This window comes from Capsicum annuum, chromosome 3 (assembly GCF_002878395.1).
Source record: "Capsicum annuum cultivar UCD-10X-F1 chromosome 3, UCD10Xv1.1, whole genome shotgun sequence".
NCBI classification, from domain to species: Eukaryota; Viridiplantae; Streptophyta; class Magnoliopsida; order Solanales; family Solanaceae; genus Capsicum; species Capsicum annuum.
In genome coordinates, this window is record NC_061113.1 from 19085990 (window position 1) to 19113921 (window position 27932).

The window sequence follows — 27932 nt, forward strand, 5'->3', positions numbered from 1 at the left end:
GATGGTATATCCATTGCCACAGATGGGTTATCTGATGCAACAGATATACAATCTGTTGCCACAACTCAATAAAATATTTATTATTTTATTAAAAGAAATAGCTATTGGAAAGGTGAGAAGTCTTCGATTATTTAATTGAGAAAAATGTTATTTAATTTAAGAACTAATTAATAATAATAAACTGAAAAATCATGACTTGTCACACTAATCTAAAAGCCACCAGCTTGATTTAATTAAGTCATTTCTTTTCACAGAAAATAATAAGGAAATTGATGATAAGCACAATTTATTTATAACCGTAAAAAATGATTATTTAATTTGACTAATTGTTGTTAATATTAAATAGGCGACAAGTAGTGACTTTTCACCATTTTTATTTTTAAATCTGTTTTTTTAATTTATATTAAAAAAGTCACCAATTTGGATTAGTGAAAGTATATGATTATTAATTAAAAAGATAGATTATATGTTGCAACAGATAGATTATCTGTTGCACAGATGGTTTAATTGAGAAAAGGGTTATTTAAATCTAAGAACTAATTAATAATAATAATCTAAAAAGTCACGACTCATCACAATAATTAAAAAGTCAGTCAGCAACTTTGATTTAATTAAGTCATAAGTTTTCACAGTAATCAAAAAGTCGCCAGTTTGAATGTAATTAATAAATGGAGGTGAACAGTCGCGCCTTTTTGCTTAACTCATTCAAATTCATTCCTCTATAAATAGGTCCCTTCTTACTCGTTCATTCTATTCCACTCTATTTATTTCTTGCATCATGTCTTTCATATTACACCTTCAACCACTTTCTCTTCAAGGACCAGATATTCCCTTCGTTTAAAAAAGAATGACCTACTTTCCTTTTTAGTCCATTTAAAAAAGAATGACCCCTTTCCTTTTTTAGTGACACTTTAATTTCAACTTTTCACATGACATGTTTATGACCACGAGATTAAAGGGCATTTTGGTACATTTGACACTACTTTAATTTAAGGTCACAAGATTCAAAAGTCTTCTTTATTTTCTTAAACTTTGTGCCAAGTCAAAGTAGGTTATTCTTTTTGTAACGGAGGGAGTACCTTTTTCCTGATTCGGGTAAGTTTTTTTCTTATTTTTGGTAAAAATATACCCAATTGGTAGTATACGTTGTATTACATTCGAATTCTTTTCTTTACTTTTGTTTTTACATTTTTTGTCAATTCATGGGTGTTCTAGATATGGTTGATCCAGTTTGGTACGTAGCTCTTCTACAAGACACCGTGCGGGAACTTCAGAGGCAAGTTAATGACCTGCAGTGGGAGTTGGCTGTTGTGAGAGCAAGGATGATCCGGGAGATTCGCAGGCTGAGGAGGGCACTGCTGCTGCCAGTTGAAGATTCGCCGGCTGACAATAATAATAATAATAATAATAATAATAATAAAGATTAATTTTTTTCTCTGAGTCTATATATTTTTATTTGTTTCTGTTTAATAAAAAAATTATGTTTGATCGACTTCGATGTTTTAATTCTTATCTAATTTTTATTCTGTTTATTTTTTCTTCTCAACAAACATGTCGACGATTGGACGTAAGGAATAATTTTAAATCCAGTAAAAATAGCAAGAGTTGAAACATATTGGTTATCTGTTGGGTTTGTGGCAGGAGCTGTATTATGTTGTTCCAAATAGATTACTCATCTGTTGCAACAGATAAATAGTCTGTTGCAACTTATAAATAATTTGTTGCAACAGATAATCAGTCTGATGCAACAGATAATCAGTCTGTTGCAACAGATAACTAGTTTGTTGCAACAGATTACCCATCTGTTAGATTCATGTTACGGGCAATATAGAACCATAAATATGAATCCAACATATGAGTCTTCTGTTACAATAGATTACTCATCTGATGCAACAGATAAGTGATCTGTTTAAATTTTGGGCTCTTATGTTGGATGCATGATCAGGTTTTATCCATTGTTGAAAAAAAAAGCAGTAATTGTGTACCCAGATGACAAATTCGACTAAAAATCAAAATTTAATTTACCAAAGTCACTTATGAAGTAATGCCGAAGTGGAAAGTGATGTACGAAATAAAATTTCACCTAAAAAATTGATCATGTAGCAGCAGTAATGGTATAAACAACAAAAATAGTCGACAAGAAGAAGATGAGGGTGATAATGAAGTAGAAGATGATCATAATGAAGCAGAACATGATGAATAAAGCAGCAGCAACAATGAACAATAAAAATTGTGAAGAGAGAAAAAACAACAATGGATGAGAAGAGAGAGAAATGCTTTTTTCCCCCTCTATTTTCTATTATATTAACTAATATTTTGATCAAAATGTTAAATTAAAAACTTGTGTGTTATTTTCAAACTTTCCCAACTTTCTTAGTCCATAGTAAAAAAATTGTCACCTATACTCAATTATTAAGACTTGAGTTACTTACACTACATTTTCAATTTTTTTTTTTTTTTGTAACTTTTAGCTCAAAGCCCCGGAGAGTAAGTGTAGTGGTATTTAATACTAATATTTATTTTCATATCTACAAAAGCACACGGAAAGGAACTTCCAATATACAACTCAAGACCTAAACAGCTTTTTTGGGTTTTACAAAAAGCAAATCTAGCTAAGACCAAAATTTTACTAGTATAACGCTTCCAAATTCCAACATACAAAAATCCATGCACTGTATATATCCTTCACATGATTGCACAAGCATTAGGATTTTCATCACTGAACATTGAAGTAAATCTCTCAGTAGGAGTATTTGGTGTTTGAAAAGCTTGTGGAACATCTCTCACGTAGCCAGAGGGTGCTTTTTTGTCGTAGGCTCCTGGTGCATATGGATATGACACCAAATTATATTCTACATATGGCCAAAATTCTGCCTTCTTTCCTGTGTTTTGCACCTTCTTTAACACCTTTTTTGGTTCAACATAACCACTCACTGTTACTCGGCTTTGCTTCCTGCTTACGTCCACTGATTTCACACCTAAAATAAACAATTGAATAATAAAAATGATCAAACTCAATATAACGAATTAAGTTATATATTTGAGTCTTGAGATGTGTATTGGAAGAATGTGTTGGAAAATATATATAAGGCTTGCTACCTTTAAATGAATTCATGATAGCGTGAATGAATTAATAAATCTATCCATAATGAAGTTTGAATGAAACTAAGTGGAGGTCAAAATCGTCTAATGCTGAAGAATCAACAAATGAGTTGTGATTAGGGGTAAAATGCTATTACAAATTGTTTTTGAGTTACTAGGAAAAACTTCTGGGATGAGCCCTTCTCAAAGAGGTATCCTTTCATTGGGAGCACAGTGCACCCCAGTTTTACAGCGAACTTCAATTCCTCACTAAAGTAAACCCCTACAAAGATACCAGTCGGGAAGATCAGACTAGAACTTTTCAAAGTCTGAAGCAGGTCAAAATTCTAGCTTCCTCTATTTAGTTAGGAAAGCCAGAAGTCATGATATTTAGTTAACACGACGTTAGGCCTAACTTTCAGTCTTCAAGAAGCAAGTAGATAATCTCCCATCTCTTGATCTGGGGGAACATAGTCAGGAAAGAGAAGCCCATTCCTAATCCCTGCTTCTAAAGCACGTATCTTGCTCAAAATAAAAAAGAATTACGTCTCCAACTACTTAGGGGGAATCCACTCTTTTTAATTCCTTGCGTACGATTAGGCAAATTATTGTTTGGATAATTTTGATGTGTGTGTATATATATAAAAGTTAAATATTTTTCTGTAGTTAGATGAAATATCAACGTCAGTAGTGTAGCAAAGCAATCATGCAAAGTAGTGTACAATAAATATTGAAAAGCCATTTTATGAATAGAGTCAGCTATCCCTTTAAAAAAAAATGATATTGTATGTAAAGAAAATTATACTATATATATGAAAAAATATTCATCTTGACAAAATTTCTGATTTTCTTATTGCTTCAGACTATAATCTGTAATAAGAACGGAAAAAAAAACTAATTAAAAGCCAAGATTACTCTCATGAGACTATAAGTGAACCTTTGATAGAGGACACTGCATTAGTAACCCTCCTTTCACATCCATCACAATCCATTTTTACCTTTATTTCAACTGTCTGAAATGAAGAGATATAAAAGCTAATTAGTTTCAATATAATTAGAAGAAATTAAAATAAACAAAAACAAAAAATTAATTACATGTAGCATGCAGATTACCTGCAATGGTTTACGTTTGCTCTTCCTAGTACTTGTAACCTCAAACATATCTGATATGTGATCTATAATACCCATTCTTTTCTTTCAAAATAATTATTTTATTTTTTTTGTATAAATTATAGGGAAGAAAGAGAGGTTAATGCGAAGAATTTATAAGAAGCATGATTGAATATGCAGGTATATATGGAACTAAAGTTCTGAAAAAAAAAGAACACTCGAGGAGTTGTTAACAAGCTGTTTTTGAAGAAATTATTGTATACTCAAGAAAGTGACTTATGTCGGCTAATCATAACATAATCACAAAAAATATCAAAGTTAACTTGGACAACTGGGCAAATTGGAGGGGTTTTGATTGGACCCCAATTAATTAATCAATAATCAAAAAAAAAAAAAAAAATAGAATTGCTAGCTAAGGTAATTATCTTTCGTTTGTTTATTTATTTGTATGTCTGAAACTGCTATTTTTTTTCGTCCCTATATAGTGTTTGTTCAAATTTGGTGAGTCAAATGATTTGTATTCTATAGTAATTTTTTTATATGCGTTTTAGATATTTTAATTTGTCAGTTGTAATTTAAGTATTTAACCCAAGGATATCGCTTAATGATCAATGAAATGGTTTGTAAACATGACGTCTCATCTTTAAATTTTAACAGAGACAAATACTAGGCGAATTTTTTTCATAGCCTTGATGGGCAAAGTTACAATGTAAACATATATCATATGAAATTGATCGAAATGCATGCATGCTGATCCAAATATCATGATTGTATAAAATTTATAAAATTTAAAAAGTTAAAAAAATGTGTCTTAATTCTCGGTGTATACTATACTGGTTCACAATTCATCAATACTATCTGTCAAAGACCAACGCGTTTCGGCTACTCGGTGTATAACGGTGTAAGTTGTAATAAAATTATGTAGCAATGATTTTATTTCCTTATCAACCCGATGAAGGATGCGGTCAATAGATAAGATTTCTTTATTTTGAACGCCTTTAGCTTATTCGAATTTGAGCTTAGAAAGCTTTATTAGCCGAAACGATAAATTTCAAATACGATACATGAATGAATTTAAAAAAAATTGCTCTCACTTTCCTCATTTTCTCAGGTCTGTTACTTTATAAATAACAATGATATTCAGATTAATTTGTGTATAACTCGATTATTAAAGTAGATTTTTGTTGTCTCTCTAGTCTCCCATACAAATATCAAGTAACTTTATGCATCAAAATCTAGGCAGATAAGGAGAAATCACTCAAATTATATCGTTTTGACTTTGATTACTCACTTTATTATTCGTCAAATCATACTCTTGAATATATACTAGTATTTCTTTTGGGTCAATCTTCAATCAAAGTATTGTTAAAAAGCTAGAGCTACATACTTATAACCTGCTACATTAAATTAAACTAGTAAGGTTTCAATTAATTAATCATACAAGAAATTAGCTGTACACATATAAAATCTTCTAGGCAAAGAGAAATGCTGCTCGACAAGGACATCTCTAATCATAGGACAGTGCCAAGTGTTTGTTTTCTTCTATAAGTTAAGTCAGTTCTAACGGTGATTGTCATTGTTGATTTTATTATACACTTGAGTAGAAAAGGTTCCTACAATGAACCATCCTTTTTCATTACTTTTATGAAGAAATGGCTGCTATGAATTTTCATCAATAGTAGTTGCAAATACTTCAAACAGTAAAGTTGTCACCGCTGTTCTGGATTTCAGACGTGAAAATAATCTTTAGTGTTTGTATTTATGATAAGATGTCTATATCACACCATTTGAGGTGCTATGCTTCTCTGAATCCTGTGTAAACGTATGATTCCTTTTATAAATTGCTGATGTCCATATGCAGTGGCTAATCCGCATTATAACTTACAGATTACCAAAAATTTAGTAGCTTTCACCTGGAAATTTTGATGTATATATATATATATAAAACTTTAAAGTGCGATAGAAACTTATAAATTTTAAATTCTAATTACTCCTTTCCTTTAAATCAAAACCTTTTACCGCACTTTTAACTAACTAGTTTAGTAATATGCGCCTCTCGCGTGTATCTCCCTTCAATGAGTTCACTTTAATATTTAAAAAAATGTCTGAATTAATAAATTGATTGATGATTTTATTAAATATGACAAACACTTAAATAGAACATTAACATACATATAAAGACATTAAAAACAAATTTAAATTATATTAAAAGAAATTACTAAGGCTATAGAACGACACCCGAAACACGAGAAGTAAAGCAATTGAAAATCAAAACATATAAGATAATATATACTACAACTATACGACAACAGATATAACTAATACATTACGTAGAATACGAAATAAATACAATTAGAGAATCACAAAGTTTAACGATTCATATCTAACTCAATTTTTTGAAGTGTTATAATTTTATAGTAAAAAAAATAAAAATAACAAACCTTGTCTAGTTATATTAATTGGTCCACCTTGATAAGAAAGATTTTCCTTCTTTGAAGTCAATAATCTCAGGGATGAAAATCTTCATCTCATTCTAGTATTAAAATTAAGAAGATCAAGATACGGCTAAGGTTATGCATATACTACCCTCCACAAACCCTCTTATTTTTACTATATCTGAAGTCGATAATCTCGTGGATGAAAATCTTCATCTCATTCTAGTACTAAAAGTAAGAAGATCAAGTTACGATGAAGGTTATGTACATACTATCCTCCACAAACCTTAGTATTTTCACTATATTCATAATTTAAAAGAAAAACTTAGGAATAAATAGACAACCAATCTGCTAAATTTAAGTTTGTCCTTATGGCCCCCAAAAGGGGTAGGTCGTGACCGCATTACAGCTTTTCTCAACATGTAGAGGAAATTAATAGCGTGTTTTATTATAAAGGTGAAGAGCCAAAATTAAGTTCAAATTTTTAACAATATTTATGCAGAAAAGAAAAAAAGAACCAAAAGTGCATGCCTTTGTTAGGAGCTTAACAAAGAAATCAACAAACTTATTTTTCTCTATTCTCAATTTTCTCGTCTTAAATAAGTTATAACAATTAATGTATCCTAGTAGTGTTTGCCTTAAATAAACCAACGTCATTTTTCATGTAGGCAAGAAAAGATAAAATTTACCTAAATTAATTTATCATATATTTTATTCTTATTACATGTATCATTTTTGTAGGCAAGAAAAGATAAAATTTACCTACATTAATTTATCATATATTTTATTCTTATTACATGTATATGGTTTTTAGGACTTCTTAATTTTAAATAATTAATTAATAATTAGTGAGATTAGGTAAAAAATAATTTTGTCAATTGCGAATTCTTTTAATGAAGGGTAAAAAGTTCAAATAATTTTTCTAAGGTTTTCATACGTTTAATATATTATAGATATAGATTAATTGTAAGGCATCCTTTAATTTTTCTAATTAATTATTAGTCATTCACCTATCAAATTCACATAAGAGAAATAATAAAAAGGAGGAAGAAATATTTGACACATTTATTTTGCTCAACTTATAGGCTATCTTTTTTCTTTCTCCTCCTTTTTAATTATGTGGACTATACCGTATGAAGTGTAGGATTATACAATATGATGTGGCCATACTTTAATGGGTTGAATGAATTGAATAATTATATGAGATGTTAGATATTGCTGCAAGACATGCAGATATGAAGTGTAGGATTATACAATATGATGTGGCCATACTTTAATGGGTTGAATGAATTGAATAATTATATGAGATGTTAGATATTGCTGCAAGACATGCAGAAGAGAATTTTCTTCTTTAGTCCAATCATTGTATTCCAGCCTCTTTCTCACCAACTCTTAGAAATCTCGTGGCCTAGATTACTCCTATAATTCGAAATCAATTTTTGAAACTTAACACTTGGAACTTTATGAATTCAACAACAACGATATATCTGCCGCTTGTAATTTCATGAGCAGAATACCTTATTTTTATTTATTGTTTTCGATAAATTCTCAAGTCAAAACAACAAAAAAATCAAAGCATGACTTGAGAAATATCAATAGCCAAATAAAAAAAATAAACAAAGGAAATGGAACAACAGTAATAGTAAGAAATGAAGAATACTACTAAATAAGAAGAAGATGAGTAAAGAAAACTATCCTCCCACCCCTCTAACATAAAATTAGTACAACAATAATACTCAACTACCTATATCACTCTAATTCTCGTCCTTCTTATTTTGTGAATTGATAACTAAATAATAGATATGATGCATGACTAAATAATAGATATGATGCATAGTCAAGAAGGATATGCGTTTATAGAAGTTTCAATGCTCAATAATTTGAGTGAGGCAAGCGTGAAAGTAAAGCTTGACATACAGGATATCCCCAAGAGAGAAGTTAATTTTAAGTATTTTGGGTTTATAATCAACGAAAGTGGGGACAATGACGATGATATCACCCATCGTATTGGTGCGGTGTGGATGAAGCGAAGGTTTGCCTCTGGAGTCTTGTGTGATAAAAAAAATTCCATTGAAATTTAAAGAGAAAGTTTATAGAGTGGTTGTTAGATCTAGTTGTTGTGTTGGCTAGTCAAAAACTCACATGTTCAGAAGATAAATGTTGTGCGGAGACGAGTATGTTCAGGTGGACCTGTGGGGTATGGGCACACTAGGTGTGATAAGATTAAGTATGAGGATATTCAAGATAAGGTTGGAGTGACCTTCATGGTCGACAAGATGAGGCAAGACTGAGATGGTTTGGATATGTGAAGAGGTGTGGTGCACACCCCAGTGAGGAGGTAGAGAGGTGATTAGGCAGAATATGCACAATGTCATATTTTTTAGGACATGACCTCAGATAAGAGGGTCGGTGTGGAGGACACATATTAGGGTAAAAGGTTAGGGTAGGAGTATTATCGTGCTTTCGGGGGGGAGGGGGTAGGTATTGTCAAAGGTTCAAGTTTCGGATTGAAGACCTTTTGGAGCCTTTTCAAGTCTTGTTCATGCAAATGAGAGCTTATGAGAGCATGATGCCTTCAACCAACGGAGTGTATTTGCTATAACGTGAAGAAGAGCTTTGAATACTCTCCAAGGCAGCCTTGAATACACTCCAAAGGCGCCTCAACTTAGGGATATTATGGTCTTTTGAGACTCTCTTTTTACACTTCAAAGGAGTGCCCTTCATTAAGGGTATTTTAGATATTTTCTTGTAATAGTATAAATAGATCTTTAGCTTCCATTTTTTTATTGGACTTTGATGAATTGATTGAGTATTACTCAAATTGTATTTTCTTTCCTTAGTGTAGGGCTTGGAAAAGCCATCTTAGTGTAGGTCTTTGAAAAGACATCAAAACTAGGGATTAATACATTTGATGGATTTCACTTGTGTTGATCAATTGGCAAGAAAGGTGTGATTGGGGAGTGTGAATTCCTTTGGTCCGCCTAAGAGTGTGGTGTTATATCTCATTGGTGTTATGTGTCTTGGTGTTTGAGGTGTTTTTCATTGGTGTGAGTGTATATCTTACTACTATCCTTTATATTTTATGCACTTTTATCTTCTTTTGTGTTGAGTCTGTGTCTTCTACTTCATCTCCCTTTCTTGTAGTTGCTCATTTTTAGGTTCTTTAGGAGTAATTTGGTTTTAGTAGTTGATTCTTGTATCATTTGGTATCAAGATCCATATATTAGAGTTGTTCTCACAACTCTAAGTCTTGGATCTAAGAAAATCTTCACAAAAAAAGGAGTCTAGAGTCAAAAATCCACATAAAGAGTCAAAAATTCAAAAAACTCAAAAAAATAGTGTGTTGTCTTGTTGTTTGATAGTAGATCTAAATTTCACAACTTAGTTCTACTAATTTTTAGCTTGTTTTGATAGTTTCTAGTGTTAGATTTTTGTTCTCTAATACTTAAAGGGTCTAGATCTAAGTTTAGAACAAGATTTGGTTGTTTTTTAGCTAGATCCACCATTGTTGTGGCTTGTTTGAAACTTTTGAGGAGGGATTTCATTTCTGATCAACTTGTTTGTGGCGTTTTGTGGCTGGTTTTTTGTTGGTTGTGCTTGGTTTGGCAAAGAGAACCTAGATCTAAAAGAAAAAATAAAGTTAGGGTTCATTTGCCTAGTGGTCAAACCTTGGTCAACCTTGAATATTCATCTTGTTCATCCACCATCTTCAAATCTTGTTGAAGAAGAATATTCAAGTAGCTTGTTTGATCCAAAAAAGAGAGAAGAAAGAGAGTGTACCAAATGTTTGTATAAGAATATTCCTTAGCATATTCTAAGTCTTCCAAAAAGAAAGAGGGGACAAGGGAATAAGCAAGTACAATTGAAAGTACACTTGAGGGGACCAACCCATTTTAAATTCATTTGAAGCTCCAAAAAGGCTTCAAACCTTTATTTTCCCTTAAAACCAAAATTCTTCTTCCCTTTGTTTGGATGAAACAAGATATTTTGAAATTGAAAATTTTGAAAAGTGACGTCCAACCATAAGCTGCCACATCATCACTTTATGAACAACCAAATTGAGTCCTACAATTAGATTTCTTAGTTTCTGATTTTTTTATTCTAGTTTCTTATGTGTTAAACTCTATCTAATTAGCAAGCTAGTAAGTACCTACTAGATTGATAATTAGTTTTGAGTGCGTTTGTTCGTGTCTTCGATTTTTGTATGCTTTTCTTATTTTTAATTCGCAGTAGTTTATTGGTTCAAGTCTGTGAATCATTTTATTTGAGTCATATCAAACAAAAATCAATTTGGGCCAAAGAATATTCACCACTCAATTCACTTGCCAAGTATTGCCAAGTATTCAACACTTGTGAGACCAAGTGGGAGGTGAGATCCGAGTGTGAGAGTGGTGAGGATTATTGAACTAACGTGTTTGTTTGTTTTGTAGGTTTTTGATTGTTTGTTAGGTACTTACTCATAAAACCCATGGGTTCAAGTGCACAATCCATTGGTAATGATATTGGTGGACTCATCATGGCTCAACTTGAGGCCTTGAATCAAAAGATGGCAAGAATGGGTTCGAATTTGAGAGCAATAAAGGGACATATAGGAGATATGAAGGGTTATATGGGATCAATGAGGGGCGACATGATTAAAATAAAAGTGGGGCTTGATATAATATGTCCTCCAAAACCTCCACAAACTCAAATGCCACCTCAAAATCCAAACTACCAAGCTCCAAACTCACTTGACCAAAGGTCTTACCTTCACAAGTCCAAACACCTCTAGTCTAAAGACTCTACACTCCACAAAAGCCAATGCCTCCTTTCCACAAGTTAGAATCTGAAGAAAATAATTCCAAGCCTCAATATGGAGAGAAACTTGATGTTGAGATACAAGAAGAGTGTGAAGAAAAGAAGGTAAGGAAAAGAGAAACCATGGGTAGTGAAGTTGGAAGGGAAAAGAAATGCTTGATTGTGGATCTTGTCTACAAAGAATCCTTATTATTCACTAACCTAAATACTAGAATTTTGCCTAGTATTTTATCTTCTCATGTGCAGGTTCAATACCCTAGAAGTCCCGAGGAGAAGCCCAAGAAAGTTTTCTTTAAGCCCTTGGCCGAAATTCCCAATTTTGGGATAGGTGATGAAGTAGTGAGTTCAAAGGGAAACCTTGACATATTACCTTATAATGTGTATCATGAAGGCTTCCATGATGCAAAACCAAGTGAAGAACACACTTCCCATGATCTACGAGGTAACAAAGCTATCTTCTATACTCCTAAAAACTTGAATTATTGTGATGTGGCTAGTAGTGGCCAAAGTGGTGTAGTTTCAGATTTGCTTAGTGAAGAAGTGTATGAATCTTCCTTTTGTGATACTCTTGGTGTTGTTAGGTTGCATAAGGAGCAAACTCTTATTGTGAGTATGCAAGCACTAGTTGATCATTTAGATGACAAAATCAATTCTTTTCATAAGAATAATTTGTGTCCATCTAGTGCTAGCACTTATAACTTGAATAAGGCTCTATTACCAAGTGACATGAGTATTTACACACTAGTTGACCCTTGTGAAAACAAAGGTAAGTCTACGTTGGTACGTGAGTTGCCAACAACTAGTGAGGGTATGCAAAATGATCAATCGGGTAGAGTTGACCTTGATTTGCTAGAATGTTTAGAAGACCCAAATTATGATTGTACTTGTGCAAATGGTTTTGATTGTGATCCCTTTTCTTCCCGTTATGGTTTGAATATGTGTGCGCGCTACACTCTTGAAAGAGAAGGTGGTATTTGTTTAGGTATCCATATACTTCTTCTTTGTGTGTTTCCTATGGTGAGCTTGAAACTAGTGAGTACATGCATAAGGACACCAAAGTTGACGTTTACTTATGTGACACCTCTCTCAACTCTCTTTTTTCTCATGACATTTCCAATAGTGATAGAGAGGGTGTGCTTAAATTTGTGGATGGAACCTTAGGGGAAAATAAAAGTGGTCGAGACTTAAGACCTTGGTTACTTTTTCAATTTGACCCCAATGATTTGTTGGGTTGTGGAAATTTCACCACAACCAACTTATTGCTTAGTCAAGATGACAAGCATAGGTTGATTGTGGATGTTGGAATTCTTCCCTATAATGCAAAGTCTTTCTTGGAGGTTTACAACCCACTTGATAGACCCAAGTTATGCATGGGAGGAATTTCTAATAATGTTAAGTGCTCACTAAAGAATGGGAGTAATAAAAAGAGTCAAGAGAGCTCATCCTTGAGAGATTCCATTCTTGAACAAAGTATCACTACTTGTAGGTCAAGAAGAGAGTTCCCTCTTGAAAACACTTTAGATGAACTCCATTATTGTGATGCCATTTTTGTGACTTGGTTTTGATGAGAGACCCATTTCTCAAAAGTGGTTTCATGGTTAAGGACCCTAAGGAAAATATGTCATTGCCTCTTTGGGGTATTGCCTATACATGTGTATCTTTGTTTGACACACTTGTGCTGAAGGTGCTTGAATCTCAACGTGTGGATGCGAAGTTTATGTTTCACTTAAGAGGAAGAAGTTGTTTGATTTTAAATGACTTGATTCCATCCTTATATGCTATGTCTTTTGAATCCATTAGCATTCTCATAGATGATAGCAACTTGGATGATTTATTTACACTTGATGCCTTCCTATACTACCTCTTTGCTTATGATGATATCCATGATAGTCTTGGATTTGTTTTATGTAGGGGCAGGATGTTTTTTTATTGGTCCACTTGGAGTTACAATGCTATATGGCTTTTGTGGACCCTTGTAGTTGTCTTATCTCTTGATGTTTGCCTTAGCCGTGTCCTTTGTGATACTTGTGGTAGGTGTTTCATAATCATAACAAATGATAGTTGGTTGTATTCCAAAAGTGTAACCCCTTGGCATGATTAGGTAACTTGTAGTACTAATGCTAACCCTCTTACAATGAAGATTGTGTGCTTGTTTTCTTCTCTATTTGGTGTTGCTAGATGTGAATTTAAGGACAAATTCCTTTCAAGATGGAGAGGATGATACAAGCATGAAGATCACAAAAGATTACAAGGTATTGTCAAAGGTTTAAGTTTTGGATTGAAGACCTTTTGGAGCCTTTTCAAGCCTTGTTCATGCAAATGGGAGCTTATGAGAGCATGATGCCTTCAACCAAGGGAGTGTATTTGCTAAAATGTGAAGAAGATCTTTGAATACACTCCAAGGCATCCTTGAACACACTCCAAAAGCGCCTCAACTTAAGGATATTATGGTCTTTTGAGACTCCCTTTTTACACTCCAAAGGAGCACCCTTCATTAAGGGTATTTTAGACATTTTCTTGTAATAGTATAAATAGATATTTAGCTTTCTTTTTTCATTATACTTTGATGAATTGATTGAGTATTACTCTTAGTGTAGTTTCTTTCCTTAGTGTAGGGCTTGGAAAATCCATCTTAGTGTAGGTCTTGGAAAAGACATCGAAACTAAGGATTAATACATTTTATGGATTTCACTTGTGTTGATCAATTGGCAAGAAAGGTGTGATTGAGGAGTGTGAATTCCTTTGGTCCACCTAAGAGTGTGGTGTTATCTCTTATTTGTGTTGTGTGTCTTGGTGTTTGATAAACACCTTGGTGCTATTCATTGGTGTGAGTGTATGTCTCACTATTATCTCTTTATGTTTATGCATTTTTCTCTTCTTTTGTGTTGAATCCGTGTGTTCTTCTACTTCATCTCCTTTCTTGTAGTTGCTGATTTTTATTTCTTTAGGCCTTAATTTTGGTTTTTAGGTTTATTTTTGTATCGGGGGGGAGGGGGGAGGGGTTAGGTTTGTGGGTGTTAGTTGTTGTACTAGCCATAGTATCGTAATCCTTATTTGTAATATCTAGCATAGTCTATTATTTATTATATTTTAACTATCACATTATTTTGTCATTGCTTTTGTGTATCTCTTACAGAGTTAGCATTGTTTTCCTTGTTAGTTACTGTAGACACGTAATTTTATCCCTCACAAAAAATAATATTTACCTATTTATCTCTCCTTACCCTACTCCGTACCCTATCCCATACCCCACCGAATCCTAACAAGTCACACCTAACACACCCACTACCTAACACACACTAACACATCCTCACAATTCACACATAACAATAATATAACATACACTCACACACAGATTCACGCATACATAAACAACAGTAAACACACAACTACACTCACATATATTTTCCATTCCACTCAGACAGACATACAAAGACACAGAAGAAAGAGAAAAATGGGAAACAGAGAGGAGAAGAGTGAAATTGAGGGGGGAAATAGTAGCAAAGGGAGCAAAAACATAAGTGAAAATCAGAGAAGAAAATAGAGAAAAAATGAGGGTGATCGATAAGGAAAGAGAGAATCGAGAGAGGGAGATAGTGATCGAAAAGAGGGAGAGAGACGCGAGAGAGAGATTGAAAGGGGGAGAATTACGAGAGGAATTAGAGAGGATAAAATCAAGTCACCACCGTAGATCTCACTGGAGCTCCGACGACTCGACCACAATTGCCCAAAAATGTTGGTGAATCGACTTGAGTTCTGGTCGAGCCATTACTGAAAAACAGAGATCAATTCCACTAAAACTCAATTTGGCTGACTCCCCATGCCTGTTTCTCGGGTGAAACCCGCCAGAAAATGATCGAACAGTAGTGGGGTACAAAATTCTTGTCGAAATCAACATGTTCCAGCTCTAAAATAAATTGTGAAGTTCGAGTTTGGTCAAAGTCGGGTTCACTTGAGGTTCCGAATCCACAAAGCTTCTCCATCCAATTGAAAATAAAGTGTCAAATTGAGGTCCAATTTTTCAACTCTATTTCTCTCTATTTTTATCTTATTCTGGTGTATTATGTCGTGATTTGCGTGATTTATGGTGGTTGATGATATAATTTTAATAGTGTGTTTGGGCTCCTCTAATTGTCGCGGCTCGATTGGTGACTTGTATTTTAAAATGGGTTAAGCATTTAGTTGAGAATGGATATAGGGGTGAGAATTGAACAATGGATAAAAATGATTGTGATTAGTTAGTTTTGATTCGTTGATTATCGTTTGATGTGAAATAGGCATTGAATTTGTTAAATTCGATAATATCATGTTTTAGGTCTAAACTAGTAGGCAAATGCTAGGTCAGGTAGGCAAATTTAGGAATTGTGGATTGTTGAATGTTTGACCGTTTGTTGAATGTTTTTGTTTCATGGCATTTAAAAAAATGTATTCATTTTATCGAAAAATGCCCCGAGGCACATTGTACTTATTCACCGGAGAATGCCTTGTAGTATCATGTATGGAAAGAAGGCTCGTGATCAAGGACCAAGCATTGAGTAAAGCATAGCTACGATAATTAGAATAGTTTAGATTTTTATTTCAGCATTTTATTATGGTTTGTAATAAATTGGACTGGACACTATTTTTGGATTATTGATTATTTTAGTTGTTTGTTTTCCTGTTGTGTGTTTAGTTGGTTTATACATTTCATAGTGTCGTACTAGCAGATATACTCCACGAAGTGACCATAGTTGAACCACGAGATGGAGGGTTGCCTAACATCTTCCCCTCGGTCAACAGAATTCCTTAACCGGAATCTCTGTTTGTTGACCAGTTTTAAAAAGTCAAATCATTTTGAAGAGGATTTCCAAAGGGGATTTGGGACACCCAATTTATGTCAAGTGGAGAATCTAAGTTTAAATGTAAAAATAATTCTTTTTAAAATAAAATTCCATTCTTTGTCACTTAATAATAAGAACCCTTTCAAACTTAAAATTTATCTTTTTGATAAAAAAAAAAGGGGGTGTGACATCTCTGGCGAATTTGCTGGGGATTTTTAGAAATTCGAGCTTCATTTTGAGTTGAATCGGCTTAGTTTGACACTTTGGGTGTATAGACGTTGTTTGGTTATCGTTTGTATTTGTTTTATCGTGGTTGCATGCTTATGTGCTACATGTCTTCTTTATATCTATCATTATTTACATAACTCGAGTCATTTCTTTCACAACAAGTCCCATAGAACATATTGTGTACATGACCTCTAGTTGAGTCGCCCTTATTTTAGGAGGGGGAGCCATCGAATGATATGAAGTAGGTGGAAAGAAATCGCAGCCACTATCGACCATGCGCTCCCCCCGAACATCCTTGTTAGTTGAACCCCAGCGTAGGTCGACCTTTAGGTCATTCTTATGTGCATCATATTGAGACCTAGCGGAACTTTTTTGGTCCTCTGTAGGAGACTCCCCTCTAAGCATCCTAACGTGCTAATTGTTGCATCTTTGAGGGTAACAGGATCTCTTGACGGACTGATTTGAGTAAGCATGTGCTATAATTAAGGAAAAGAGTGTATTTAGGCTTAAAAAAAAGAAAAGAGGGAAAGAAAAAGAAAAGCGAGATAAAAACAAGAGTTTCATAGTTTTTAAGAGTTCTTTGTGGCTTTTGCTTTCTCACAAAAAAAAAATTCAAAAAGATTTTTCTTTTAGTGTCTTTGTGTCTCTTTATATCGAAAAATTCAAAAAAAAGAATCCTTTCATAGTTGTTGGTCCTTTGAAATTTCAAACCAAAAAAAAAAGATTTTATCAATTGTTTTTCGTTTTCTGTTTTGGTCATTTCGTTCAAGTTGTGGTTCAGTCTATTAGTTATTGTTTAATTGTTTGGTCTGGACGAACTATGCACACCTGATTCTCCTCTTTTGAGAGTGAGATACATAGGAAGCCTTTCTAGGTTCGGTGATCTTATTTAAAAAATTCAAAAAAAAAAATTCACTCTTTATTTAGAGTAGGTGTTTCATATACATGTCTAAAAGAAAACTACCAAAAGATTTTTCTTTAATAGCTTCAAGATTTATTTTCATATGAAATGCAAAATTGAAAATACAAAAAGATTTTCTCTTGGTAATCACAGGTTTCATCTTGTATAGAGATTTTTTAAAGATGAAAAATCAAAGAGATTTTCGTCAATTATTTTGACAATTTGTTATTTTTTTTTCTTCTAAAAATTTCAAGAAAAAGAAAAAGGGTTTGATTGGCCATTTTGGCCAAGCTTCGCGAACTACGCACACCTAATTCTCCTCTTTTGAGAGTGAGATGCGTAGTCACCCTTCTGGAGTTCAGTGATCTATTCAAAAATAAAGAAGAAGAAAAAGAGTTTTGAATAAGTGTTGTATTCTAACACATTTGTTACCTCTATTTCTTCAGTTAGTTTAAGGTGGTTGGTTTGTGGTATTTTGGTTTGTTCTTCATATTACACCAAGTCCAAGAGAAAGGTAGCTACGGCCAATAAGAACATTGAGTTTGTTATCACTGATTAGACAAGGAGTTCAGAGAATGAGAATTCAGGACCTAATGAAGTGATCTTGAAATTAAGAAGCCAAATGATAGGTCAATCTTAGGCTAATGGTTGCCTTCTCCCCATTTCTCATGGATAATTCAAAAAATCCTTCTAGCTTACCTCCAGAATCACATGCACAATCTCCTATTTCTGTTGACACGCCACAACATACATCAGGATTTACTTTGGGGCATTACAACTCCTCAGAGTTATCCTCCAACTCCACAAACATATCAAAGCCCTTCTAGGCTAAATGTTTGATCCAAGTCAAATAATGGAAAGAGAAAGAAGCCTAGGGATAGTTTCACATCAATTGGAGAATCGTATGCTAGTTTATTCCAGAGATTGAGATATTTGGGTATGATCACTCCTCTCCTTAGGTATACTCCTGACCCACATTTAAGAAATTTTAATCCCATGTATGATGTGCATATCATTCTGATGTTTAAGGTCACAGTATTGAGGGTAGTCGTGCTTTGAAAAGAGAAATAGAAAGGATGATTCGAGAAGATTAATCGTAGTGGAAAACATTGCCACTACGAGTATCACACAGAATCCTTCACCAACACATGGTAATGCATAATAGTGGGAAGCAACGAGTTAAGCATAGGGATCCAGAACTTATTTGTTGAGGGAAATATGTTGGATAGTGGTGGAAGCTTTAGACATTATGATGTGTAAACCATTGGCTAAGATATCAAGAGCAACAATTGGGAAGACACTCCTATCCCTACTAGGAAGGAGTTTTGGTAGTTGGTTTTGCTTTCTTTTCTGTCATCCAAATTATTTCAGGGTTGTAGTTCAGGATCTATCTTGTTTTGTCCCTCTGATGTTTATGTTCAAGACATTCTATATTTTCTTTTAAATAAAATGTGGGGTTATTTTTAGTTTTGTCTTATTTTAAGTTGTTTGTTTATCTTTATTGCACATTTTATGTTGATTCTAGTGTTATGATATGCCTGCAGATTTCATCTAGATCTTAAAATTCAATTAAATCATGAAACATTGAATCAAAGGCTAAAGTTTAAAAAAAACATCTTAGAAATTGGTAGAATGTTGAGACATTTGGTGATAACGTGGAAGCCTTCTTTCAAAATTAAGGCAAATTATTTTGAGAATCACAAGAATAACTTGGTCATCAATTGAAAAGTATATCTAAATTAGGTCAAATAGTGGACGTGTTATCCATATATCAAGAGAAACAAGAAGATAATCAGCTCCACAAAAGCATGAGTCATTCGATGTAAGGGATGTACAACAAAGATGGAGTTGTATGTTAGACAAGTGTAGAAGAAGTGGTGACGCACACACTCAGTTAAAGTTAATGCTGTAAAAAATGTCTCACATGATCTTCATCTCCCACTTTCATAGTGCATGTTATGTACTTGCATTTTTAAGGATTGATACGACTAAGACATTCCTTTCTGCTATTCAAATACCGTGCCATCCTTTGTTTACCTCGTTTGAGCTTTAGTTCTATTTTATTTCATACCCCTCTTTTGAAATCAAGATAGAGTCAACAAAGTTCAAAAGAAAAGTGTCCAGCAAAAAGATAGAATCAAGAGTCAGAAAAGTTTCGAAAAAAAAAAGAGAAGAGAAAAATATGGCAAAAAAAATGAAAAGAGATAAGTGTCAAGGAAAATTGAGTCAGGAAAAGTTCCAAAGAGAAAAACAGACAATAAAAAAAAAGACAAAATAAATCTGAATCAAGCAAAAGAACAAGTTTTTGGAACTACGTGTGACCTGATTCTCCTTTCTCAGGGGTGAGATACGTAGGCAGCCCTACTTTGGGCTCAGTCTAACCAAAATAACAATTTAGAATTACTCTTTTGGGGCGTTGGTTAATTTCTATTGTTTAAGTCGATTTCAAAAGTTGTAAGTCCCACCCCACATCAAGTGTCGTTTGGGCCTCATGTCATCCTTTCTTTCTAACCTTATCCAAAAGCCAAGTTACAACCAAAGAAAGACCTTCAGATCAATCTTTGAGAATGTTAAGGATAAGCATGCAATGAATATGATGATGCATTTTGGGAACTACTTGTCTTCCTTAGCATAAGGAATCGGGAGAGAAATAAGAATAAGAGTCTTATTGGTGAAAATTCTCACGTGCACCGTAAGGCGATGGTAAGTTAAGAGAAATAAAAATGAGAGAGTCTTATTGGTGAAAAATCCTCACGGGCACCATAAGACGATGGTAAGTTGAGAGATACAAGAATAAGAAAGTCTCATTACCTAAGAGAAATTATAAGCTAAGAGAAAGAAAAATGAGAGAGAACTGTTGGTAAAAACCCTTCAAGGTATCACTAGTCGAAGGAGGTCTGTGAGTGCAATTGGCCTATGAAAACAACTCAGTTTCAAGATCATTAACTCAACAACAATTGATGGCAAGTTTGAATGAAAAGATCAGGCAGCTTAATCCAAAATGCATGGCATAATCATTAGAATTGATTGTCATTTTTAGATAAAAATTTTGTTTCTTTATTTTCAAAACGGGACAAACATTGTCGCTTCTTTCTTCTCTATATTTCTATTTTTGTCCTTTTGAGCCTGTCATTCGAACAAAAGAAAAAATTACTTTTCTCATGTCTTAGAGTCAAGTGTATGTCAAAACAAGTGAGAAAAGATTTCAAAACTTGCTATCAACTTCTTCAATTGCATTAAGCACGACAACAGGCCAATACAAGAAAGAAACATGATTGTATATCGAAACAAGACAAGCATGAAATTTTGTCAGAACACAAGCTTGGGGAATCAAGGATATACCAGAGTTCGAAACATTCATCTAAGATACATAGAAAATGGACGTATTGTGCTTGCTTTTGAGTCACTTTTAATGATCTAAGTTTAGGTCAATGGTACAACAAGTCGATGACATATGCCATTAGTTGAAAGCAAAATTAAATATGATAAGTGAAAGCAAAATTTCCTCAAAATCCAAATCCACAAGCCAACCACCATGTTTGAACTTACATGTTTTCTTTGTATGAAATAGGAACACTTGCTATATCAAATCAAAGGCTTCAAAGCGCAAATATCCAAAGGTGCAGTTCCTCATTTCTATAAATGCAAGAGGCAGTGTTGCTATAAAGGTTTGGTAATCACAATTATAGTAAAACGCATTATTTGGTACCCCTAAGAGACACATTCTCTAATTTGGGTCTTTCATGTCTCATGGCTAGAAGGTGCACTTCCTAATTTGAGTAGTTAATCCTAAATAATGCACTTTTAGTCAGGATATCTAACTTTTAATCTTAAGAGATGGACTTGTTGGTCTCGATTATTCAATTTTATCCTTAAAAGGTGCATTTATTGGTCAAAATCTTGATTCATCTTTGCATTATGCATTTTTGCAAGTAGTTGTGATTGGATTTGACAACCGCAAAAGCTTTTATAAACTGGGCAAAAAGAAATTTAATTCCTGTTATTTGGAACTTTCTGTTCAAGACCCTTCTAGAAAATGGAATATTACTTTCTGTTCAGGACCCTCTTAGAAATGGGATATAACTTTCTGTTCAGGACCCTCCTAGAAAATGGGACATTACTTTCTATTCAGCACCCTTATGGAAAATGGGGCATTACTTTTTGTTCAAGACTATAATGCTCCGAGAATACACCCTGGGTGCCACACGGTGCTCATAGACCCAAGGAACCACAAGCTAACCTATGAGCTGGTACCTACTGTGAACACTGAGTAAAGCTAATAATGACATAACATATGCAGAATTTAACTGAGGAATGCCATAAGTTTTTAAGTCATAAATCTGATAAAATCTGTAAGGAATCACTAATAATACTGATAAAACGTCTGACAATGAAAGTTGAAATTTGAGAAACTGGCTAACTGTCTGAAATAGTCTGAAAAGCCTCTACTGACTGACTGCGGAACTGATGGGACAAACCCCCAACTAACTCCGACTGAATAAAAATGACTGAAACTGATAAAGTAATCTGAACTAAATAAATTATGTCCTCGAAATATGAGGACTCACCACTGCTACGACTGATAATCTGGAAAATCTATGCGCGATCCGGGAACTGAGCATCCGAACCTATGATATGATACATCATAGCATAAGAAAAGAGTATGCAATCAGTACTTTGAATATATTGGTATGCTAAATAAGGTAGGCTGATATGCATGGTTTCATGAACATGAATAATAACTGTCTATATATATATATATATGTATATATCTTTAATAATCTCTTCAGCTCTTTCATACTTCAGACGTCGACTCATTTTTCTTAAAAGTCTTAAGAATGCGCAAAAATGAAGGCTTCCTCTACAGTTAATTGTGGAAAAAGCATATCATCTTGTATCATGAAACCCACCTAGCACAACATTGCTCAATTCGGTATGGAAGTTAATACAAAATCATGTACATTGAAAGAAAGACTTTTTAGATTCTTGGTTTTAAGGCAATAGAAAGAGAAAAGGGAAAAAAATTATTGATGGATAGGTAATATACCTCCTATTGATAGTTGTATTATATGGGATGTCATTGTATGTGACAATTCCTTTGACATTTTCTTGTAATCTTCCTCCCAATACCTTTAACAGGATTGTTTTCCCACTTTCAGAAGGCCTCATTAAGGCAAGAATTTCACCATTCCTTCTTTGAATATATATATACATATATATATATATAACATGAAGTATTGAATAGAGTGCATGAAATCTGTAGATACTGATGATACATAAAATTTGTAAGTACTGAGGATGCATAACTAAGCATATAGCATATTCTGAATAAAATCTGTAAATACTAAAATCTGATAACTGAATCACTGATATCTGTATGCTATGGTCAAACATCTGAAACAGAATTACTAAACTGAGACTGTGGGAGGTATCATCTAACCAACATGCCCCAATCTGAGCTAATCGAGGTCCAACCTGTAACCCCAGTTGGAAGAGTATTAGTACCGTGCCACGGGTACTAAGGTTGGCAGTGTGGATATACTGATGTATTGTCTCAAAGGACTAAGGGTGTTAAGCCTAAATTGACGGGTGACCCCTGCAAGGTAGTCAAGCCTAATCTGACAGGAGACTCCTCATATCCTACACTGGCTACGTAGTTCTGGAGTACAAGGACTGCTACTAACGACTCTTCCTATCTAACAGGGAAGTTGTCATCCCTGTACTCGCTCGGTGCTAAATCCTACTCCCAACTGAACTGACTTGGAATGCTGAATTGTTCTAAGTTTAACTGATTATGATGACTGACTGAACTAATAATGCTCATAACATATTCTGAAACTATACTAAGGTTACTGAGACTAGGTAAATAGCTAAGTTTTTGGGTATTCATAAACCCCAGGACTCAATAGCAATAATAGTAAAATAGTACTTAAGCTTGGAGGACATAACATGAAAGCTTTTATCAAATATTCATTCTTGTAGGCATTTTATCAAACACTTGATATTCATAGTTTAAACTATTCATCAGAATAGTATGAAACTTGGAGTAATGGCATGATTTCGATATCAATAACACTTAATCATGATTTCAAATCAGTGAATAACAACATTAGAACATGTGGGGTGTGATAAACAACAACAATTTCATGTAAACATGGTATAGAATTTCAATCCATGGGAGTTCATGGTTAAAATCACAATTTAAAATTATAATAACTTGTAAAGATCACAACTTTAGATTTAAAAGAGGATATTTGGACTTCATGAGGAAGGAACCAATGGATGAACATTTAACATACCTGGGTTGATGAATTCATGAGAATTGATGGTGAATTTCTTGAGATTTGATCTTGAATTTTGAAGGCAAGGGTTTATTCTTTTGAGAGAAAGTGATTTCAATTCAGGAAAAATTATTAAAAGTGATGTAAAAGTGGTATTTAGGGACTTAAATCCCGTGTTTGGACTAAATAAGGTGAAGAAAAAATACTTAAAAGCCCTTGGAAAAATTAAAACTCGGCACTGGAAAATGGAAATCCCGATTTTGACACCCGGCGTGACGCGGTCCAATTGCGTCTGGACACTGGAAAAAGAGAAATCCCCATTTTTTCCAACTGTGCGATACGGTGTTATCGTGTTATGCCACTGAAAAGAATAATTCTGAACTGGCATTTTGGCGCAATGCGGCGTCATTGCGGTGCTTAACTGGAAAAGGATAATTGTGAAATGACCCATCAGCACAACGTGGTGCTTATTACGATGGCACAATAGAAAAGGATGAACACCATTTTTGTGGTCACCGCGATGCGGTGTTGCTCGTATTGAGCTACTTCTTTCACTAAAAGTGTCATAACTTATCACCCGAGTATCAAATTTGGCAGAAATTAGTATCGTTGAAAATCTAATTCAATTTCCTACAACTTGGTGGGTCTTGAGCTGAAAAATTCTGAGTAGAGAAAAATATATGCTCGTTTGAATTTGACTAAGGCAATATTCTTATCAAAATTTCAATCGGTAAGGGTTATTTTGATTCGTCTAATAGATGGGGGTTATTTGAGGCCTTAATATACCTCAAACTAACTCATAAAACTATCAAAGAATGATAATGTACAATTCATGAGCTTGAAACATGACCCTAACATTGGTTTGAATTTTTGGGGTATTACAAGAACCCTCTTGGAAAATAGAGAATTACTTTCTGTTTAGGACCTTCCTGAAAAATGGGTCATTACTTTCTGTTTAGGACCCTCCTAGAAAATGGGACATTACTTTATATTCAGGACCTTCCTAGAAAATGGGGCATTACTTCTATTCAAGACCCTCCTGAAAATGGGACTTTACTTTCTGTTCAGGGCCCTTCTTGAAAATGGGACTTTACTTTCTGCTCAGGACCATCCTGAAAAATGGGACTTTTCTTTTTGTTCAGGACCCTCCTGAAAAATAGGACTTTACTTCCTATTCAGAACCCTCCTAAAAAATTTAACTTAAATAGGACTTTACTTCCTATTCAGAACCCTCCTAAAAAATTTAACTTCATGTTCAGAAAAATGGAATCTCTCTTTATCATAATCTTTATTTGAGATAATTTTCATTCTAGTTTTGATTTTGATTTTAGGAGCCCGCCTAGAGAATAGGGTGATGAAATTGTAAGTCAAGAGCCCACCTAAAAAATAGGGTGAATAAATTGAAAGTCAGGAGCCCGCCTGGAGAATAAGGTGATGAAATTGAAAGTCAGGAGCCCACCTGGAGAATAGGGTGAAGAAATTGAAAGTCAGGAGCCCGCCTGGAGAATAGGGTAAAAAAATTAAAATTTAGGATCCCGCTTGAAGAATAGGGCGATGAAATTGAAAGTCAGGAGCCCGCCTGGAGAATAGGGTGAAGAAATTGAAAGTCAGGACCCTCTTGGAAAATGGGGCATTACTTTCTGTTCTGGGCCTTCCCGAAAAATGAGACATTACTTTCTGTTCAGGACCCTCCTGAAAAATAGGGCTTTACTTTATGTCCAGGACCCTCCTGAAAAATGGGGCATTACTCTCTGTTCAAAACCCTCTTGGAAAATGGGACATTATATTTTGTTCAGGACCCTCCTGGAAAATGGGATATTACTTTCTATTGAGGATCCTCCTGGAAAATAGGACATTACTTTATGTTCAGGACCCTTCTAGAAAATGGAGCTTACTTTCTTGACAAGACCCTCCTAGAAAATGGGGCATTACTTTTTGTTCAGGACATTCCTGGAAAATAGGGCATTACTTCTGTTCAGGACCATCCTGAAAAATAGGACTTTACTTTATGTTCAGGGCTCTCCTGGAAAATGGGATTTTACTTTCTATTCTGGACCCTCCTTGAAAATGGGACTTTACTGTCTATTCAGGACCCTCTTGAAAATGAGACTTTACTTCCTATTTAGGATCCTCCTGGAAAATGAGACTTTATGTTCAGAAAAATAAAATCTCTCTTTCTCATAATTTTTATTTGGGATAGTTTTCGTTCTAAGTTTGATTTTGATTTTGATTTCAGGAGCCCGCCTGAAGAACAGGGTGATAAAATTGCAAGTCATTTGCCCTCTTAAAGAATAGGGTGAAGAAATTGAAAGTTAGGATCCCTCCTGGAGAGTAGGGTGATGAAATTGAAAGTCAGGAGTCCGCCTGGAGAATAGGATGAAAAAATTGAAAGTCAGGAGCCCACCTAGACTATAGGATGGAAAAAATTAAAATTCAGGAGCCCGCCTGGAGAATAGGGTGATGAAATAAAAAGTCAGGATCCTGATTGGAGAATAGGGTGAAGAAATTGAAATTCAAGACCCTACTGAAAAATAAGATTTTACTTTCTATTCAGGACACTCATAGAAAATGGGACTTTACTTTTTGTTCAGGACCCTCCTAAAAAATAGGACTTTACTTCCTATTCAGGACCCTCCTGGAAAATAGGACTTTTTGTTCAAAACAATGGAATCTCTCTTTATCATATTTTTTGTTTGGGATAATTCTCGTTCTAGTTTTGATTTTGATTTCAGGAGCCCGCTTGGAGAACAGGGTGATGAAATTGCAAGTAAGGAATCTGCCGGAAGAATGGGGTGAAGAAATTAAAAGCCAGGAGCCCACCTGAAGAATAGGGTGATGAAATACAAAGTCAGGAGCCCTCCTGGAGAATAGAGTGATGAAATTAAAAGTCAGGAGCCCGCCCAGAGAATAGTGTAAAGAAATTACAAGTCAGGAGCTCTCCTGGAGAATAGGGTGAAAATTGAAAGTCAAGATCCCACCTTGAGAGTAGGGTGAAAGAAAATTAAAAGTCAGGAAGCCGCCTGGAGAATAGGGTAAAGAAATTGAAAGTCAGGAGCTCGCTTGGAGAATAGGGTGAAGAAATTAAAAGTCAGGAGCCTGTCTTGAGAATAGGGTGATGAAATTAAAAATTAGGAGCCAGCTTGGAGAATAGAGTGACGAAATTAAAAGTCAAGAGGCCACCTGGAGAATAGGGTGATGAAATTGAAATTCAGGAGCCAGCCTGAAGAATAGGGTGATGAAATTGAAAGTCAGGAGCCGGCCTAGAGAATAGGATGATGAAATTAAAAGTTAGGAGCCTGCCTGAAGAACAAGGTGATAAAATTTCAAGTCAGGAGCCCGCCTGAAGAACATGGTGAAGAAATGGAAAACCAAGCAACAAGGTGAAAAATTACAAGTCAGGAGCCCGCCTGGAGAATAGGGTGAAAAAATTCAAATTCAGGTTCAATTTCAAAAATACCACAAGTAGAACATGGTCAATTTTGAGTTCATCTCCAACACCAAATTCTGTATAGAGAAAAAATCTATTTTCAAGTTCAACCCAATGAAGATCAGATCTTTTGTCACTTTTGAAAGCATCGGAGACTCGACTCAAGAGTCATGAGAAGCTGTATAGATAGGGCTTTTTTTAATTTTAGTTATCTTTTTAACTTGTAATTTTTATTTTTGATGTAGTGACAGAGCCGCAGACCGAAATCTCAACAGGACCTCACTTGACTCTCCAACTCGGTATAGTCGATCTCCTTGTCAATCCTGGAACTACATGCGACTTGACTCCCATATAACTTGGAATAAGTAGGACGTCCGAAATCAAGACTCGGTTGTACTCCTTTCTTCTGTATCTTTCTTTTGAATAATGGTCAAGTCAAAATTTTATCTTGTTGTCTACTTCTTTGTCTGAAAACATTGTGTGCTTACATCCAAAGAGGGGCATAATGTAGACACGTAATTTTATTCCTCCTAAAAAATAATATTTACCTATTTATCTCTCCCCACCCTACTCCCTACCCTATCCCATACCCCACCTAATCCTAACAACTCACACATAACACACCCACTACTTAATACACACTAACACACCCTCACAGTTTATACACAATAATAATACAGCATACACTCACACACAGATTCAGACACGCACAAACAATAGTAAACACACAACGACACTCTCATATATTTTCCATTCCACTCAGACATACACACACAGACGTAAAAGAGAGAAAGAAAAATGGGAAATGAAAAGGGGAAGAGAGAAAATAAGGGGGGAAACAATAGCAAATAG

General features: G+C 34.4%; 1 protein-coding gene across 1 annotated transcript; it reads right to left on the reverse strand.

Moving 5' to 3' along the window:
• Positions 1 to 2494: 2494 nt before the first annotated feature.
• LOC107866643 (heavy metal-associated isoprenylated plant protein 20) lies at positions 2495 to 4382 on the reverse strand. Its single transcript, XM_016712668.2, has 3 exons — positions 4195 to 4382; positions 4019 to 4094; positions 2495 to 2978 (listed from the first exon to the last, which is right to left on the reverse strand). The coding sequence occupies exons 1-3, from the start codon at positions 4267 to 4269 to the stop codon at positions 2686 to 2688; spliced, it is 444 nt and encodes a 147-aa protein (XP_016568154.2). The 5' UTR covers positions 4270 to 4382; the 3' UTR covers positions 2495 to 2685.
• Between the last annotated feature and the right edge of the window lie 23550 nt (positions 4383 to 27932).

Excerpts from the sequence above, each read along its gene's own strand:
- LOC107866643 (XM_016712668.2), bottom strand. The coding sequence starts at position 4,269 with ATGGGTATTATAGATCACATATCAGATATGTTTGAGGTTACAAGTACT. Across the intron at positions 4,095-4,194 it reads GCAAACGTAAACCATTGCAG|ACAGTTGAAATAAAGGTAAA; the intron begins GTAATCTGCATG and ends TCTTCATTTCAG. Across the intron at positions 2,979-4,018 it reads TGCAGTGTCCTCTATCAAAG|GTGTGAAATCAGTGGACGTA; the intron begins GTTCACTTATAG and ends TGTTTATTTTAG.